This window comes from Pseudophryne corroboree, chromosome 1 (genome assembly GCF_028390025.1).
Source record: "Pseudophryne corroboree isolate aPseCor3 chromosome 1, aPseCor3.hap2, whole genome shotgun sequence".
Classification (NCBI taxonomy): domain Eukaryota; kingdom Metazoa; phylum Chordata; class Amphibia; order Anura; family Myobatrachidae; genus Pseudophryne; species Pseudophryne corroboree.
The window spans coordinates 401364244-401381847 of NC_086444.1; the positions used below are offsets into that span (position 1 = coordinate 401364244).

The 17604-nt window shown below is 48.8% G+C and overlaps 1 protein-coding gene across 2 annotated transcripts in view; it reads right to left on the reverse strand.

The window, feature by feature from the left end:
• SGSM1 (small G protein signaling modulator 1) overlaps window positions 1-6295 on the reverse strand; it is a 446529-nt gene extending 440234 nt beyond the window's left edge. For both annotated transcript variants that reach the window (XM_063913222.1, XM_063913221.1), the window contains exons 1-2: window positions 6127-6295; window positions 5979-6022 (exon numbers count right to left, since the gene is read on the reverse strand). In XM_063913222.1, coding sequence (XP_063769292.1) covers window positions 5979-6022; window positions 6127-6142 — 60 coding nt within the window. In that variant the 5' untranslated portion in view covers window positions 6143-6295. The remainder of the gene's footprint in view (window positions 1-5978; window positions 6023-6126) is intronic.
• Window positions 6296-17604: the final 11309 nt, after the last annotated feature.

A 17604-nucleotide genomic window follows, 5' to 3' on the forward strand; every position in this document is an offset into this window, starting at 1 on the left:
TTTGCTCTCTTATTTTTAAAGGAACGAAAGGGCTGCGGTTGAAAAGTCGGTGCCTTTTTCTGTTGGGGAGTGACTTGAGGTAGAAAGGTGGATTTCCCGGCTGTAGCCGTGGCCACCAAATCTGATAGACCGACTCCAAATAACTCCTCCCCTTTATACGGCAAAACTTCCATATGTCGTTTTGAATCCGCATCGCCTGTCCACTGTCGCGTCCATAAAGCTCTTCTGGCCGAAATGGACATAGCACTTACCCGTGATGCCAGTGTGCAGATATCCCTCTGTGCATCACGCATATAAAGAAATGCATCCTTTATTTGTTCTAACGACAGTAAAATATTGTCCCTGTCCAGGGTATCAATATTTTCAATCAGGGACTCTGACCAAACTACCCCAGCACTGCACATCCAGGCAGTCGCTATAGCTGGTCGTAGTATAACACCTGCATGTGTGTATATACTTTTTTGGATATTTTCCATCCTCCTATCTGATGGATCTTTAAGTGCGGCCGTCTCAGGAGAGGGTAACGCCACTTGTTTAGATAAGCGTGTTAGCGCCTTGTCCACCCTAGGAGGTGTTTCCCAGCGCTCCCTAACCTCTGGCGGGAAAGGGTATAATGCCAATAATTTCTTTGAAATTATCAGCTTTTTATCAGGGGCAACCCACGCTTCATTACACACGTCATTTAATTCTTCTGATTCAGGAAAAACTATAGGTAGTTTTTTCACACCCCACATAATACCCTGTTTAGTGGTACCTGTAGTATCAGCTAAATGTAACGCCTCCTTCATTGCCAAAATCATATAACGTGTGGCCCTACTGGAAAATACGGTTGATTCGTCACCGTCACCACTGGAGTCAGTGCCTGTGTCTGGGTCTGTGTCGACCGACTGAGGCAAAGGGCGTTTCACAGCCCGACGGTGTTTGAGTCGCCTGGACAGGCACTAATTGATTGTCCGGCCGTCTCATGTCGTCAAACGACTGCTTTAGCGTGTTGACACTATCCCGTAGTTCCATAAATAAAGGCATCCATTCTGGTGTCGACTCCCTAGGGGGTGACATCCTCATATTTGGCAATTGCTCCGCCTCCACACCAATATCGTCCTCATACATGTCGACACACACGTACCGACACACAGCAGACACACAGGGAATGCTCCTAACGAAGACAGGACCCACTAGCCCTTTGAGGAGACAGAGGGAGAGTTTGCCAGCACACACCAAAAGCGCTATATATAACAGGGATAGCCTTATAATAAGTGCTCCCTTATAGCTGCTTTATATATATCAAAATATCGCCATAAATTTGCCCCCCCTCTCTGTTTTACCCTGTTTCTGTAGTGCAGTGCAGGGGAGAGACCTGGGAGCCGTCCTGACCAGCGGAGCTGTGAGAGGAAATGGCGCCGTGTGCTGAGGAGATAGGCCCCGCCCCTTTTCCGGCGGGCTCGTCTCCCGCTATTTAGTGAATCCAGGCAGGGGTTAAATATCTCCATATAGCCTCTGGGGGCTATATGTGAGGTATTTTTAGCCTTTATATAGGTTACATTTGCCTCCCAGGGCGCCCCCCCCCAGCGCCCTGCACCCTCAGTGACTGCGTGTGAAGTGTGCTGAGAGGAAAATGGCGCACAGCTGCAGTGCTGTGCGCTACCTTTAGAAGACTGCAGGAGTCTTCAGCCGCCGATTCTGGACCTCTTCTGACTTCAGCATCTGTAAGGGGGCCGGCGGCGCGGCTCCGGTGACCATCCAGGCTGTACCTGTGATCGTCCCTCTGGAGCCGATGTCCAGTAGCCAAGAAGCCAATCCATCCTGCACGCAGGTGAGTTCACTTCTTCTCCCCTCAGTCCCTCGTTGCAGTGATCCTGTTGCCAGCAGGACTCACTGTAAAATAAAAAACCTAAGCTAAACTTTTTCTAAGCAGCTCTTTAGGAGAGCCACCTAGATTGCACCCTTCTCGGCCGGGCACAAAAATCTAACTGGAGTCTGGAGGAGGGTCATAGGGGGAGGAGCCAGTGCACACCACCTGATCTGGAAAAGCTTTACTTTTTGTGCCCTGTCTCCTGCGGAGCCGCTATTCCCCATGGTCCTTTCAGGAACCCCAGCATCCACTAGGACGATAGAGAAAATGCTTTCTAGGCAGAGAACTCAGGGGAGCTCCCTGCAGTGCACCCATTTCCCTCTGGGCACAGTGTAAAACTGAGGTCTGGAGGAGGGGCATAGAGGGAGGAGACAGTGCACACCCAGAATCCAAAGCTTTCTTAAAGTGCCCTATCTCCTGCGGAGCCCGTCTATTCCCCATGGTCCTTACGGAGTCCCACCATCCTCTAGGACGTTAGAGAAAAGTAAATACTGATGGGAAATTAATCAACTTGATTTACAAAAAAAAAAGGTCTGCCCATCTTATGCTCTCTACACCAATACCTTTTGGTGTCGTTTTCTTTGTAAAGTGACGGGAAACCCCAATTAGTGCACCGTGTTCGCTCGCCATGCTTCGGGCGAGGTGCCTCGCTTCGCTCGGCACAGGTTACCGTTCCAATCATAGTCCACGTGGATTGTCAAGTATGGAAAAATCAAAAAAAAATCAAAAAATAAATAACATTTTGAAAAACTCATGTCGACCTTTTGACCTAATGCTCCTGTCAACCTTCAGTGGTTGACCTAATGACTGTCGACCTAACGACCGTATCCCATGGTCATCCACCCCCCCTTCCCCTCCCCATTTCCGACTTTCATTCCCCCTTCTGACTGCGGTTTCAGAAGTTCTTATTTACACCAAAATTTGGTCAAATGTTTATGCCTCATGTTATTTATCCATGTCCCCTTAACTTTTTGTTCCCACATTGGACCGCATCTCACTGTGATATTGACACTTGTATCACTTGCCTCTCTGTATGCACCACTGCATAACTGTGTCTCTTTCTGTATTTTTGACTAACCGCATAAAATAAAGAATTATTAAAAAATAAAAACATTTTTTATAAAAAGACTGGTTCAACCCATAACTTTTTGTGAATCTACAATTCTCAGACTGCTACAGCATATGATAAAAGGACCTATACATAACCTGTATCAGTGCACGTACCTTTAGATCATCCCTATTTTATTTTAAAAAAACGTACACAGCTCCAGTAGCCATTACATAAGGATTGAGACTTTATGTGGTATATAATAATAAATCAAGATTGTAAATACCCATGGAGTAAGGGTAGGGCCACACATAGCGGCCAAATGGGTCCCGTTCAGCAGGACCTGCTTGGCCGGAAGGAGACTGCACATGGGCGCCTATGCAGGCGCCAACACATGTGCGGCAGTCCCGCCGCCGCCGGATCCAAAGGGATTTCAGTGTGAACACATACATTTCAATGTAAGTGTTCACACAGTGCAGCTGTGTTCTATGAAAATCCTGTGTGTCACTGACTGGATCCTGTTCTGCGGCATCCCGCAGAACAGGATCCGTGTGAACACAAAAAAAACCCTCCCAGCTAAGCGGGTCTCGCTAAACGGAACCCGCTTGGCCGCTATGTGTGGCCGTAGCCTAAGCTAGATGCAAATCTCACAGAATAGTGAAAGTCGCAAAACACATATAGGGGCATATGTAATAGGGTCCGAGTTTGCTAGAGGTGCGAGATGCTGGACGATCTCTGAGGGTTTTTTTTAAAGTGGCAATCATTTACAAGGCATAGTTTTGCCTTCTAAATGATTGCTGCTTTGAAAAAAAGTCTGATATCAGCTGGCATCCTGCACCTCCAGCAAACTCAGACCCTATTACATATGCCCCATTCCGTGCCAAGTAGACAAAGGACTCACTCACACATAGTTTGTGTCATCTAAAGTCTCTCTTTATGAATCTACCGGGTAAATTTAATTAGGAGCGATCGCTGCTTAAAATCTAAGCAATCTGACTAGATTGCTTAGATTTTAAGCAGTGATCACTCCGTGCGTACCCCCACAGCGATAGCGATGCGTGGCCCCGTGCATCACTATCGCTGGTGCTAGATTGGCCTGCATGCAGGCTCAATCTAGCAGGTCGCTCATTTCACCCACTGGGTGAAATGAGCAGCCCCCCTCGTCTCCCCCCGCACGCTCAGCACACATCGCTCTCTGCTGAGCAGGGGGAGAGATGTGTGCTGAGCGGATCGCTCAGCACACATCTCTCCCCAAATTGGGCCGTGAATACGGCCTTATTAATTTTATTTGCAACTCAATTCCAAACTTGCATTGCACTTTCTGAGGAAATTAAAAAATTTTGGGCAGGTGAATCGGGGTGTAGTATGTCTGATCGGAGGTCAGCATACCGACGCCAGGATCCCGGCGGGGAGGGGCGAGTGCAGCAAGCCCCTTGCGGGCTCGGTGGCAACCTGCGGTCGCCACGGGTTCTATTCCCACTCTATGGGTGTCGTGGACACCCACGAGTGGAAATAGTCCCTGTTGGTCGGGATAGTGAGGGGGCGGGATGTCGGTGGAGGTCATGTGACCGTCGGTCTCCCGACCACCAGTCACATGAATACCACCCAGTGAATCGGGTAAATTTTTACTTTAAAGTAAAAATTTCAGGACACAGTGCAGAACCTCTGGTATACCCCTGCCAGTTAATATTTATGCACTTTGAGGGGTTTAAATAGCAGCATTTCGCCAATAAAACATCTGTTTTCATGTAACTTTCTATAAAAAGCTCCACAAAGGGTAAGGTGAGATAGGCATGATGAGGTATTTTATTGATGGGAAAGGAGTTTTTGAACTTGCAGATGGGGGCTAAAATAGGGGGGGGGGGGGGGGTTTCAACTTTTTACAAATTTTATAAAAACACTAAAAAAAAAAAAACTACAAACATTTTTCCATGCCACAAAATACTGTATAGACTTTGAATTGCTGTAATATACTAGCTGGCTATAATTTTTATACCATTTATATTTTAAAAAAAAAACAGCCATTTCACATCTTTCAAGAACCTCCAGTACTTTCCTTATGAAAGACCACTAACAGCCTTCTATATTGTCGGGCTATGTCAGTTGTCCCTTTTTGTGGTTCAGTGTGGTTTCCCGCGTAATTGTATTTCTTAATAAATCTCCCATTTCTCTGGTGTGCGCATTCACATGATGCAGCCAAGTTTTATGATGAGAATTTGATTTCACAAACTCGCTTCTAATTGAATTGACTCAAATAAGTACAGTAGGTAAGAATAAACAAAAACAATACAAATTACTGTAGTACTGTTGAAACTAGATTTTGAATATCACAAAACAAAAATCCGCCAAATGATAATAAACTATCAATGTATCTTATTACTGTACCAAGAAGTGATTCATAACCATTATAAAGATACCTACTGTATATACAGCTGTCTAAAGAAGTAAGGTTAACGTTACATGGTGTTGTGTGATACAGTCGGTGTGGATGATCGATGTATCCTTAACATTGTTGACACTGACACAACACAGGCATGGCTGACAATCCATGGTACAGTACATATATGTAGAGGCATACACCCTCACCTGCAAACTACATGTGACACAGATGTAAATGTTCCAGGTAATAAAGGTATAATATCTCCTAACCTTGCTCATAATCAAATAGCTATATACTGTTAGGGCAAAACATCAGCAAGTCAGAGAGCTGTTACTAATGACTACAAAATATGCTGTATTATGTATGTCATTGTGATGGCAATACTGCTAACACCACAAGTGCCACTGTCAAAGCCAATGAATGAAAATGATGTATGAATTCTGGTCTGCTAGCAGTGACAAGGCGTGTGCATTGCTTCTGCCCAGAGCCCATTGCACCCATTGGGACAGCTGTGTGGCACTGTACTACAGCGACACAAGTGACCAGAAGCTGCCAGCTGTGTACATGTAACACACCCTCAGAGCCTGCTCGCATACACACAGCACACATACACTTGCACACGTCAGGGTCCCTTAATACGCATCAAGCTGAATGTAAATGGAGATCACAGAGGAAGATGCTGCCGTGGGGTCACCTACCTCCTTCTTGACAGTCTTCAGCAGCCTCTGCCTGGTCTCTGCCTCTGTGGAAGACAAGCTCACGGTTTATTTCATGCATAAAGCTGCCTATCTGCCAGGCGAGGGTGAGGGCAAAGGATGTATGGGTGACTGTGCTGTCTGCGCTCACCTGTCCCCGTTGCCATGTTTGCACCTTCCTCGTTCCTGTCCTCTGCAGACTCGGCTCTAGGAAGGCTCAGCAGCTGCTGCTCAGGCGGGTGCACGCTGGATCCCGTGACGTCAGTGCGCGGACCCGCCCGGGATCGCGCAGCTGAGGGAGAAGTTCCCGCGAACCGATACTGGTGTGCGGGTCAGGGCTGGCAGCGCAGGTACATGTTTATTCCATATAATGCCGAACTAAAATGTAGGGAGAATATTTCTAATTACCAGTAAAAACATTTGGAATTAGTGAATTAGTATGATTTCTTTCTTTTTAAATTTGTCTGTTTTACCAAAGAGATTTGTTATAAAACTGTTATTTTGTATAAATGTAAGAGGTGCGGGGGTGGGGCACTGCGAAATGAACTCACTTACCCAGCTTACGTACCTCCCGCAACTCAGACGGCACTGGACAAGAACTTCCTGGGGTGGTCTGAAAAGAATGGGGGACACGCCCAAAGGGAGAGCACCCCCTGTGTAGGGTGTCCCCCAGTGAATGGTCATCATTGGCAATTGCGGCCTCAAACTGGGTGCTCCCGTAGTGGTGCAAAGCACCAGGCGTGACCCTGAACGAAAACGCCCAAAGGGAAGGTGGGGGAAAGGGGCAACATATACACACAGGGGTCGATTCTATTCGGCAACTAATGAATAGCGCCGGGAATTAGCTCCCGACGCTATTCAATTCAGCAACTAGTTACGTCGGCGATGGCCCGTTCTCGCCGACAAAACAGGTTGAATTGTCGGGAGAACGGGCATTCTCCGACTTAACTCCCCGGCGCGAGGCTGATTCCCGACAGAATCAGCCTCGCGCCGGCCGCGAGGCAGTACTTTTGTCGGGTTTCTCTTCTCATCCCCCGGGGATGAGAGAAGAATTCCCGACAATTGCAGGTAATTAGTTGCTGAATTGAATAGCGTCGGGAGCTAATTCCCGGCGCTATTCATTAGTTGCCGAATAGAATCGACCCCACAGAACACAAAAAAAACACAATTATGCTCACAAGCTATACCCTCAGATTCCTGCCAGGCGACGCCCTTCTTCTATGCACCTGTAATAGAACACACAATGCAGCCCATGGGACGTGGCACTGCTTACGCGATACAACGGAGAGACACTTATGCAGAGGTAATGACACAGTACAGTTATACTGTTTCAACCATGCGATACCAGCACGTAACTTCCGACAGCTTACCTTTTATGGGGGCCTGGCTGTGGGGGGGGAAACTTCAGTACTTACCTCAGTCTACCTTTAATGGGGGCCTGAATGTACACTCTAAACCTATGGGTCTAGTGGCCTTGCGCCAGATCCAGAGATACCACAGCTTAGTACCCACTTACCACACCAGCGGCGTAGCAACGACTTACCCAACCTGCAGCCTAGCTCCGGATCAAGAGGTACCACGGCCTAGTGCCTACTTACCAGTCCTGCAGTTAATCGCACTTCTGGGCCTTGTGCCCTGGCCTATACCAATCCTAGCGTCCACACAATAGCTATGGGCTTCCCGCCCACTGTGCCTATTGTTGCCTATCTGGGGGACATGCTATTGGGCCTGTTGCCCACCTATCTAACCCTACATAGTAGCGTTGGCCTTATGCCCTATGTGACCCGGTCTACTGTTGCCGTTGGGGGCCAAGCCTAAACTTAGTGGCTTAACACACACACACGTCCTATTTGGCCTAGTGCCCCTATTGCTTCCTGGGCCTAGTGCCTGCCTACTGTGCAATTCTATTGGGCCTAATGCCCTCTTATGTCCCCGGGCCTAGTGCCCGCCTACTGTGCCTCAGGCCTAGTGCCTGCTATGCCCCACGGGCCTAGTGCCCGAACCCTGGTGGTCTAGGAAAGGCGGGCCACTTGGACTCACCCGTCCTAAGGGCAGTGGCTGGACCAAGCTTGGTCCGGCCCCACCCACCACATGGTCTTCGGCGGAGGCGGGGCGGCTCTCACCACCTCTGGGCTTCCTGGAGTCTTCATCTGCGCAGCGGTGGCCAGTGCAAGCTCTTTTCCGTCGCACACCACTGTCCCAGGGCTTCCGACGTCTTCACTGACGGGCGCCGGCTCTTTATACTTTACCCGGGGGGCGGCAGCGTGTAACAGCTCTTTCACAATGGCTGCCGCCCTCCAGGACTTCCAACACCTTCTTCTATTATCTTCAATCTTCTGGAGCTCTTCTCCGCTCCCTCCCGGCGCTGGCTAATATCATCCAGGGGGCGGGGCTGTGACGTGGCGAGCCTGGATTGGCTAACCGCCGCCACTCCTGATTGGCCACCAGCCAGTGAGCCATGATTGGCTCACAGTGGACGACAAATTCAAACTGCGGTGCTGGAATTGGCCGAGCCTGCAACCGGGCAGATGCAGGCCTGCCGCCATTGCCCACATGGAGCGGCGATCCGGATCCCGTCTCGTCCCGGACAAGTGATAGGGCGCACAGTAGCAGGGTCAGTGGCAGCGCTAGCACACTGGCCCTTGCTACATTATTATAGGTCACAAGTGAATACTTGTAATTCAGAATTTTGCGATGATATTGCCTATGTCTAAACAAAGCTACAGTAATAAAGTATTCACTTAATCATTAAAAACGAACTATAATTATGTAACTTTTATTTATTAATCTATACAGTATGGGTACAGTGCAAACAACAGTAAAGATTTTGATCGTGATTTTTATTGAGTGGTGGATGTATAAAATAATAAGATTTTAAACCTACCGGTAAATCTTTTTCTCCTAGTCCGTAGAGGATGCTGGGGACTCCATAAAGACCATGGGGTATAGACGGGCTCCGCAGGAGACATGGGCACTATAAAGAACTTTAGAATGGGTGTGCACTGGCTTCTCCCTCTATGCCCCTCCTCCAGATCTCAGTTAGAGAAACTGTGCCCAGAGGAGATGGACAATACGAGGAAAGGATTTTGTTAATCTAAGGGCAAGATTCATAACAGCCCACACCATCCACACCGTATAACCTGGAATATACGCAACCAGTTAACAGTATGAACAAAACAGTTATCAGCTAAAGACTGATTTCAACTGTAACATAACTCTTATGTAAGCAACAACTATATACAAGCCTTGCAGATTTTGTCCGCACTGGGACGGGCGCCCAGCATCATCTACGGACTAGGAGAATAAGATTTACCGGTAGGTTTAAAATCTTATTTTCTCTTACATCCTAGAGGATGCTGGGGACTCCGTAAGGACCATGGGGTTTATACCAAAGCTCCAGACCGTGTGGGAGAGTGCGGACGACTCTGCAGCACCGACTGAGCAAACGCAAGGTCCTCATCAGCCAGGGTATCAAACTTATAGAACCTTGCAAAAGTGTTTGAACCCGACCAGGTAGTGCTCGGCAAAGCGCCGAGACTCCTCAGGCAGCCGCCCAAGAAGAGCCCACCTTTCTTGTGGAATGGGCCTTTACAGAATTTGGTAACGGCAATCCTACCGTAGAATGAGCCTGCTGAATCATGTTACAGATCCAGCGAGCAATAGTCTGCTTCGAAGCAGGAGCGTCAACTTTGTTGGCTGCATACAGGTCAAACCGTGCTTCTGTTTTCCTAACCCGAGCCGTCCTGGCTACATAGATTCTTAAAGCCCTGACTACATCCAGGGACTTGGAATCCACCAAGTCATCCGTAGCCATAGGCACCACAATAGGTTGGTTCATATGAAATGAAGAAACCACCTTAGGCAAAAATTGAGGACGCCAATTCGGACACCCGCCTTGCAGATGCCAAGGCCAACAACATGACCACCTTCCAAGTGAGAAACTTTAATTCAACCGTTTGAAGAGGTTCAAACCAGTGAGACTTCAGGAACCGTAACACCACGTTAAGGGCCCATGGTGCCACTGGGGGCACAAAAGGAGGCTGGATGTGCAGCACTCCCTTTACAAAAGTCTGGACTTCTGGGAGAGAAGCCAATTCCTTCTGAAAGATAATAGACAGGGCCGAAATCTGTACCTTAATGGAGCCTAATTTTAGGCCCATATCCACTTCTGCCTGTAGAAAGTGGAGAAAACGGCCCAGATGGAAATCTTCCACAGGAGCATTCATGGCTTCATACCAAGAAACATACTTCCTCCAAATACGGTGATAATGTTTCGCCGTCACCTCCTTCCTAGCCTTTATCAGAGTAGGGATGACTTCCTCCGGAATACCTTTCCCAGCTAGGATTCCGTGTTCAACCGCCATGCCGTCAAACGTAACCGCGGTAAGTCTTGGAACACGCAGGGCCCCTGTTGCAACAGGTCCTCCCTGAAAGGAAGAGGCCACGGATCTTCTGTGAGCATCTCCTGAAGATCTGAATACCAGGCCCTTCGAGGCCAATCTGGAACAATGAGTATTGTTTTCACTCTTTTTTGTCTTATGATTCTCAATATTTTTGAGATGAGAGGAAGAGGGGGGAATACATAGACCGACTGAAACACCCATGGTGTCACCAGGGCATCCACCGCTACTGCCTGAGCGTCCCTTGACCTGGCACAATACCTCCGAAGCTTCTTGTTGAGGCGGGACGCCATCATGTCTATGTGAGGAATTCCCCAAAGACTTGTTATCTCTGTAAAAACTTCCTGATGAAATCCCCACTCTCCTGGATGGAGATCGTGTCTGCTGAGGAAGTCTGCTTCCCAGTTGTCCACTCCCGGAATGAAGACCGCTGACAGATCGCTTACGTGATTTTCCACCCAGCGAAGAATCCTGGTGGCTTCCGCCATTGCCACTCTGCTCCTTGTCCCGCGTTGGCGGTTTACATGAGCCACGGCTGTGACGTTGTCCGATTGAATCAGAACCGGTAGGTTGCAAAGAAGATTCTCCGCTTGTCGTAGGCCGTTGTATATGGCCCTCAGCTCCAGGACGTTGATGTGTAGACAGGCCTCCTGGCTTGACCATAGCCCCTGAAAATTTCTTCCTTGTGTGACTGCTCCCCATCTTCGTAGGCTCGTGTCCGTGGTCACCAGAACCCAGTCTTGAATGCCGAACCTGCGACCCTCTAGAAGGTGAGCACTTTGCAGCCACCACAGGAGAGACACCCTGGCCCTGGGGGACAGGCTTATCTTCTGATGTATTTGTAGATGGGACTGGACCACTTGTCCAGGAGGTCCCACTGAAACGTACTTGCATGAAACCTGCCGAAGGGGATGGCCTCGTAGGCTGCCACCATTTTCCCCAGAACACGAGTGCATTGATGAACAGACACTCTTTTTGGTTTTAGCAGGTCTCTGACCATGTTCTGGAGGTTCCGGGCTTTTTCCATCGAGAGAAAAACCCTCTTCTGATCCGTGTCCAGAATCATGACTAGGAATGATAGTCGAGTCGTTGGAAACAATTGTGACTTTGGCAGATTGATAATCCAACCGTGTTGTTGTAGCACTCTCAGGGAGAGCGACACGCTCCTCTGCAATTGATCTCTCGATCTCGCCTTTATCAGGAGATCGTCCAAGTATGGGATAATTGTGACTCCCTGCCTGCACAGGAGCACCATCATCTCCGCCATCACCTTGGTGAAAATCCTCGGGGCCGTTGAAAGCCCAAACGGCAACGTCTGAAACCAGTAATGACAGTCCTGTACAGCGGATCTCAGGTACGCCTGATGAGGAGGATTTATGGGGACATGAAGGTATGCATACTTTATGTCGAGTGACACCATAAAATCCCCTCCTTCCAGACTGGAGATCACCGCCCGGAGCGATTCCATCTTAAATTTGAACTTTTTCAAGTACAGGTTTAGGGATTTTAGATTTAAAATGGGTCTGACCGAACCATCCGGCTTCGGGACCACGAACAGGGTTGAATAGTACCCTTTCCCCTGTTGGACTAGGGGAACCCTGACAACCACTTGCTGTTGACACAGCTTTTGAATTGCAGCTAACACTACTTCCTATTCTGGGGGAGAAGCTGGCAAGGCCGACTTGAAAAATCGGCGAGGGGGCACCTCTTCGAATTCCAGTTTGTAGCCTTGGAATACAATATCCATCGCCCAAGGATCCACGTCTGACAGAACCCAGACCTGGCTGAAGAGTCGAAGACGTGCCCCCACCGGTACGGACTCCCTCAGTGGAGCCCCAGCGTCATGCGGTTGATTTAGTAGAAGCCGGGGAGGATTTCTGCTCCTGGGAACTAGCTGGAGCAGGTGTTCTCTTCCCTCTACCCTTACCTCTGGCGAGGAAGGATGAGCCCCAACCTCTTCTGGACTTATGCGACCGAAAGGACTGCATCTGATATTGTGGAGTTTTCTTTTGCTGTGGGGGAACAAAAGGCAAAAAAGTACATTTACCCGCGGTAGCTGTAGCAACCAGGTCCGCGAGACCTTCCCCAAATAAAACTTCACCTTTGTATGGTAAAACATCCATATGCTTCTTTGAGTCGGCATCACCCGTCCATTGGCGGGTCCACAGGGCTCACCTAGCAGAAATCGCCATGGCGTTGGCTCTCAAACCTAGCAGTCCCAACGTCTCTTTGAGCGTCCCTCATATATAAGACTGCGTCTTTAATGTGACCTAAGGTCAATAAAATGGTATCCCTGTCTAGGGTATCAAGGTCAGCTGACAAGGTATCTGTCCAAGCTGCAACTGCGCTACATACCCATGCCGATGCTATTGCCGGTCTGAGTAAAGCACCCGTATGCGTATAGATAGGTTTTAAAGTAGTTTCCTGTCTGCGATCAGCAGGATCCTTGAGGGCGGCCGTGTCTGGAGACGGTAGCGCCACCTTCTTGGACAGGCGCGTTAAAGCCTTGTCCACCCTGGGTGAGGATTCCCACCGTACCGTGTCCTGTGCAGGGAAAGCATACGCCATAAGAATCCTCTTGGGAATCTGCAGCTTTTTGTCTGGAGTTTCCCAAACTTTTTCAAATAACTCGTTCAGCTCATTAGATGGGGGAAAGGTTACCTCAGGTTTCTTTTCCTTATACATGCGCACCCTCATGTCAGGGACAGAGGGGTCATCTGTGATATGCAAAACATCTTTTATTGCCATAATCATATAATGAATACTTTTGGCCACCTTTGGGTGTAACCTCGCATCATCGTAGTCGACACTGGAGTCATAATCCGTGTCGGTATCAGTGGGATAGGGTACGTTTTTGAGACCCAGAAGGGCCCTGTGACCCATTCGAAGCCGTGGATTGACTCTCTGCTTTTTCCCTGGACTCCTTATGTAATAAGGTCACATTTGCATTTAAAACATTCCACATGTCCAACCAATCATGAGTCGGCGTTGCCGACGGAGACACCACAATCATCTGCTGGACCTCCTCCTTAGATGAGCCTTCCGCATCAGACATGCCGACACACTCGTACCGACACCCACACACACACACAGGGATATAGTTATAAGGAGACAGTTCCCCAATTAGGCCCTTTGGAGAGACAGAGAGAGAGTATGCCAGCACACACCCAGCGCCAACTGACGCTTTTATATATATATATATATATATATATATAAATATAATTAACAGTGTAATATACTCACTGCGCCTTACAAGTGCCCCCCCCCCTCTTTTCAGCCCTGTGTCACCGTGTTCAGCAGGGGAGAGACCGGGGAGCCAGCTTCTCTACAGTTCTCTGTGGAGAAAATGGCGCTGGTTAGTGCTGAGGGACCAAGCTCCGCCCCCTCCACGGCGGGCTTCGGTCCAGCTCAGATGTATAAAACTGGTGGGGAATTTTTATAATTACTGCCTCCGCAGCCTATATACCTATAAATGCCAGACTTAGAGGTTTTATTGCTGCCCAGGGCGCCCCCACTGCGCCCTGCACCCATCAGTGCCTTGCTAGTGTGTGTTGTGTGTGGGAGCAATGGCGCGCAGCGTTACCGCTGCACGCTTACCTCAGGGAAGATCTGAAGTCTTCTGCCGCCTAAGAAGTCTTCTTTTCTTCTTATACTCACCCGGCTTCTATCTTCCGGCTCTGTGAGGAGGACGGCGTTGCGGCTCTGGGATGAACGGCGAGGGGAGACCTGCGTTCCGACTCCCTCTGGAGCTAATGGTGTCCAGTAGCCTAAGAAGCAGAGCCTATCACTTAAGTAGGTCTGCTTCTCTCTCCTCAGTCCCACGATGCAGGGAGCCTGTTGCCAGCAGTGCTCCCTGAAAATAAAAAAACCTAACAAAATTCTTTTTCAGAGAAACTCAGGAGAGCTCCCCTGTAATGCACCCAATCTCCTCTGGGCACAGGATCTAACTGAGGTCTGGAGGAGGAGCATAGATGGAGGAGCCAGTGCACACCCATTCTAAAGTTCTTTATAGTGCCCATGTCTCCTGCGGAGCCCGTCTATACCCCATGGTCCTTACGGAGTCCCCAGCATCCTCTAGGACACAGGTTCTCAAACTCGGTCCTCAGGACCCCACACGGTGCATGTTTTGCAGGTCTCCTCACAGAATCACAAGTGACATAATTAGCTCCACCTGTGGACCTTTTAAAATGTGTCAGTGAGTAATTAATACACCTGTGCACCTGCTGGGTTACCTGCAAAACATGCACTGTGTGGGGTCCTGAGGACCGAGTTTGAGAACCACTGCTCTAGGACGTAAGAGAAAAAAATTGTACTAATTTTAGAGGCATATGTACTAAGCCTAATGGTGGGTATACCCTAGGCCAGGCATTCCCAACCACGGTCCTCAAGGCACACTAACAGTGCAGGTTTTAGTGATATCCAGGCTTGAGCACAGGTGAATTAATTAGTAGCTCTGTTATTTTGATTTAACCATCTGTGCTGCAGCCTGGATATCACTAAAACCTGCACTGTTGGTGTGCCTTGAGGACCGTGGTTGGGAATGCCTGCCCTAGGCGATGTGCTCCGTGAGCGACATCACCTAATGGGGGTAATTCCAAGTTGATCGCAGCTGGAATTTTGTTAGCATTTGGGCAAAACCATGTGCAGGGGAGGAAGATTTAACATGTGCAGAGAGAGTTAGATTTGGGTGTGGTGTGTTCAATCTGCAATCTAATTTGCAGTGTAAAAATTTTTTTTTAAACCTACCGGTAAATCTTTTTCTCGTAGTCCGTAGAGGATGCTGGGGACTCCATAAGGACCATGGGGAATAGACGGGCTCCGCAGGAGATATGGGCACCTTAAGAAAGACTTTGACTCTGGGTGTGCACTGGCTCCTCCCTCTATGCCCCTCCTCCAGACCTCAGTTAGAGAAACTGTGCCCAGAGGAGACGGACAGTACATGGAAAGGATTTTTGTAATCCAAGGGCAAGATTCATACCAGCCACACCAATCACACCATATAACTTGTGATATACTACCCAGTTAACAGTATGAACAACAACATAGCATCAGTCCAAGACCGATGAAACTATAACATAACCCTTATGTAAGCAATAACTATATACAAGTCTTGCAGAAGTAGTCCGCACTTGGGACGGGCGCCCAGCATCCTCTACGGACTACGAGAAAAAGATTTACCGGTAGGGTTAAAATCTTATTTTCTCTAACGTCCTAGAGGATGCTGGGGACTCTGCAGCACCGATTGAGCAAACAGGAGGTCCTCCTCAGCCAGGGTATCAAACTTATAGAACTTTGCAAAGGTGTTTGACCCCGACCAAGTAGCAACCCGGCACAGCTGTAGTGCCGAGACCCCTCGGGCAGCCGCCCAAGAAGAGCCCACCTTCCTAGTGGAATGGGCCTTAACCGACTTTGGTAACGGCAATCCTGCCGTAGAATGCGCCTGCTGAATCGTGTTACAGATCCAGCGAGCAATAGTCTGCTTTGAAGCAGGGCCGCCAACTTTGTTGGCTGCATACAGGACAAACAGTGCTTCTGTTTTTCTGATCCTAGCCATTCTGGCCACGTAAATTAAATTTTCAAAGCCCTGACCACATCCAGGGACTCGGAATCCTCCAAGTCACGTGTAGCCACAGGCACGACAATAGGTTGGTTCATATGAAAGGATGAGACCACCTTAGGTAGGAATTGAGGACGGGTCCGCAATTCCGCTCTATCCATATGGAAAACAAGATAGGGGCTTTTATGTGATAAAGCCGCCAATTCCGAAACTCGCCTAGCCAAAGCCAAGGCTAACAACAGCACCACCTTCCAGGTGAGATATTTCAACTCCACTGTCTTAAATGGTTCAAAGCAATGTGACTTAAGGAAACTTAACACCACGTTAAGGTCCCAAGGCGCCACCGGAGGTACAAAAGGAGGCTGAATATGCAGTACTCCCTTCACAAAAGTTGTACTTCAGGTAATGAGGCCAATTCCTTTTGAAAGAAAATGAATAAGGCCGAAATCTGAACTTTTAATGGAGCCTAATTTTAGGCCCAAATTCACTCCAGTTTGTAGGAAGTGAAGAAAACGGCCCAGGTGGAATTCTTCCGTAGGAGCATTCCTGGCCTCACACCAAGAAACATATTTTCTCCATATTCGGTGATAATGTTTAGATGTCATGTCCCTCCTAGCCTTTATTTGCGTAGGAATGACCTCATCCGGAATACCTTTTTCCGCTAGGATCCGGCGTTCAACCGCTATGCCGTCAAACGCAGCAGCGGTAAGTCTTGGAACAGACAGGGACCTTGTTGTAACAAGTCCTGCCTTAGAGGAAGAGGCCACGGATCTTCTGTGAGCATTTCTTGCAGATCCGGATACCAGGTCCTTCGTGGCCAATCTGGAACAATGAGAATTGCTCTCACTCTTTTTCTTATTATCCTCAACACCTTGGGTATGAGAGGAAGAGGAGGAAATACATAGACCGGACCACGGGCGGCGGCGGAGGAGGGAGAGGCCCGTTCAAGCCGAGGAGCGGCGGCCATCTTGGAAGTGGCAAGACCAGCGCTGGCTGTGGAGTCCCTGCAGTTTCCCACCAGCAGAATCCTACTAGCCCTGTGCAGTGACAGCCTGAGGGGCTCTGAGCTGTGTGTGCACTGGGAGCTAGCTCATATGGTGCACTTAACACCGCATACTTTATAAGTCTCTCCAGCATTATATTGTCATTGCCTGGCCCTCATCCAATACTCGGTACTCCTTGGCCACCTGGTGGTGGCTCATAGATAGCTCAGTCACAGCATCTTCCTCACCTAAAAGAACAGGGGCACTATTTGACGAAAAGGAGACGTCGTCGGCTCCCGGCGGTTGTTGGGGTGTAAGCTGCGGCACATACAGGATGTAGACCCCTCTTCAATGAATCCTCACCGTCACCTCCCGCAGTCATTTTAGCTGATGTAATCTAGCACATGGCGTAAGAGGATACCTGCCGCCCTAGACCTTAGACGGAATTCTCCTTTCTACTGGAACCCTCCCATCCCCTCAAAGTAATACATGATGGCTCCAAGAAAGAATAAAGCCTCCAAGCCAATCTCTCAAGTTGCATTTTTCAAACCTTCCCCATATCGAAATAAATCTCAGGGTCCTGGATCTTCTGCCTCCGGATCGGATCTCCCGCCCACAACTTCATCGCCCATGATGGCATTATCTTCATCCCAGGATCCCCCTCCCTCTCCTCGCCTTGAAGATAGCGA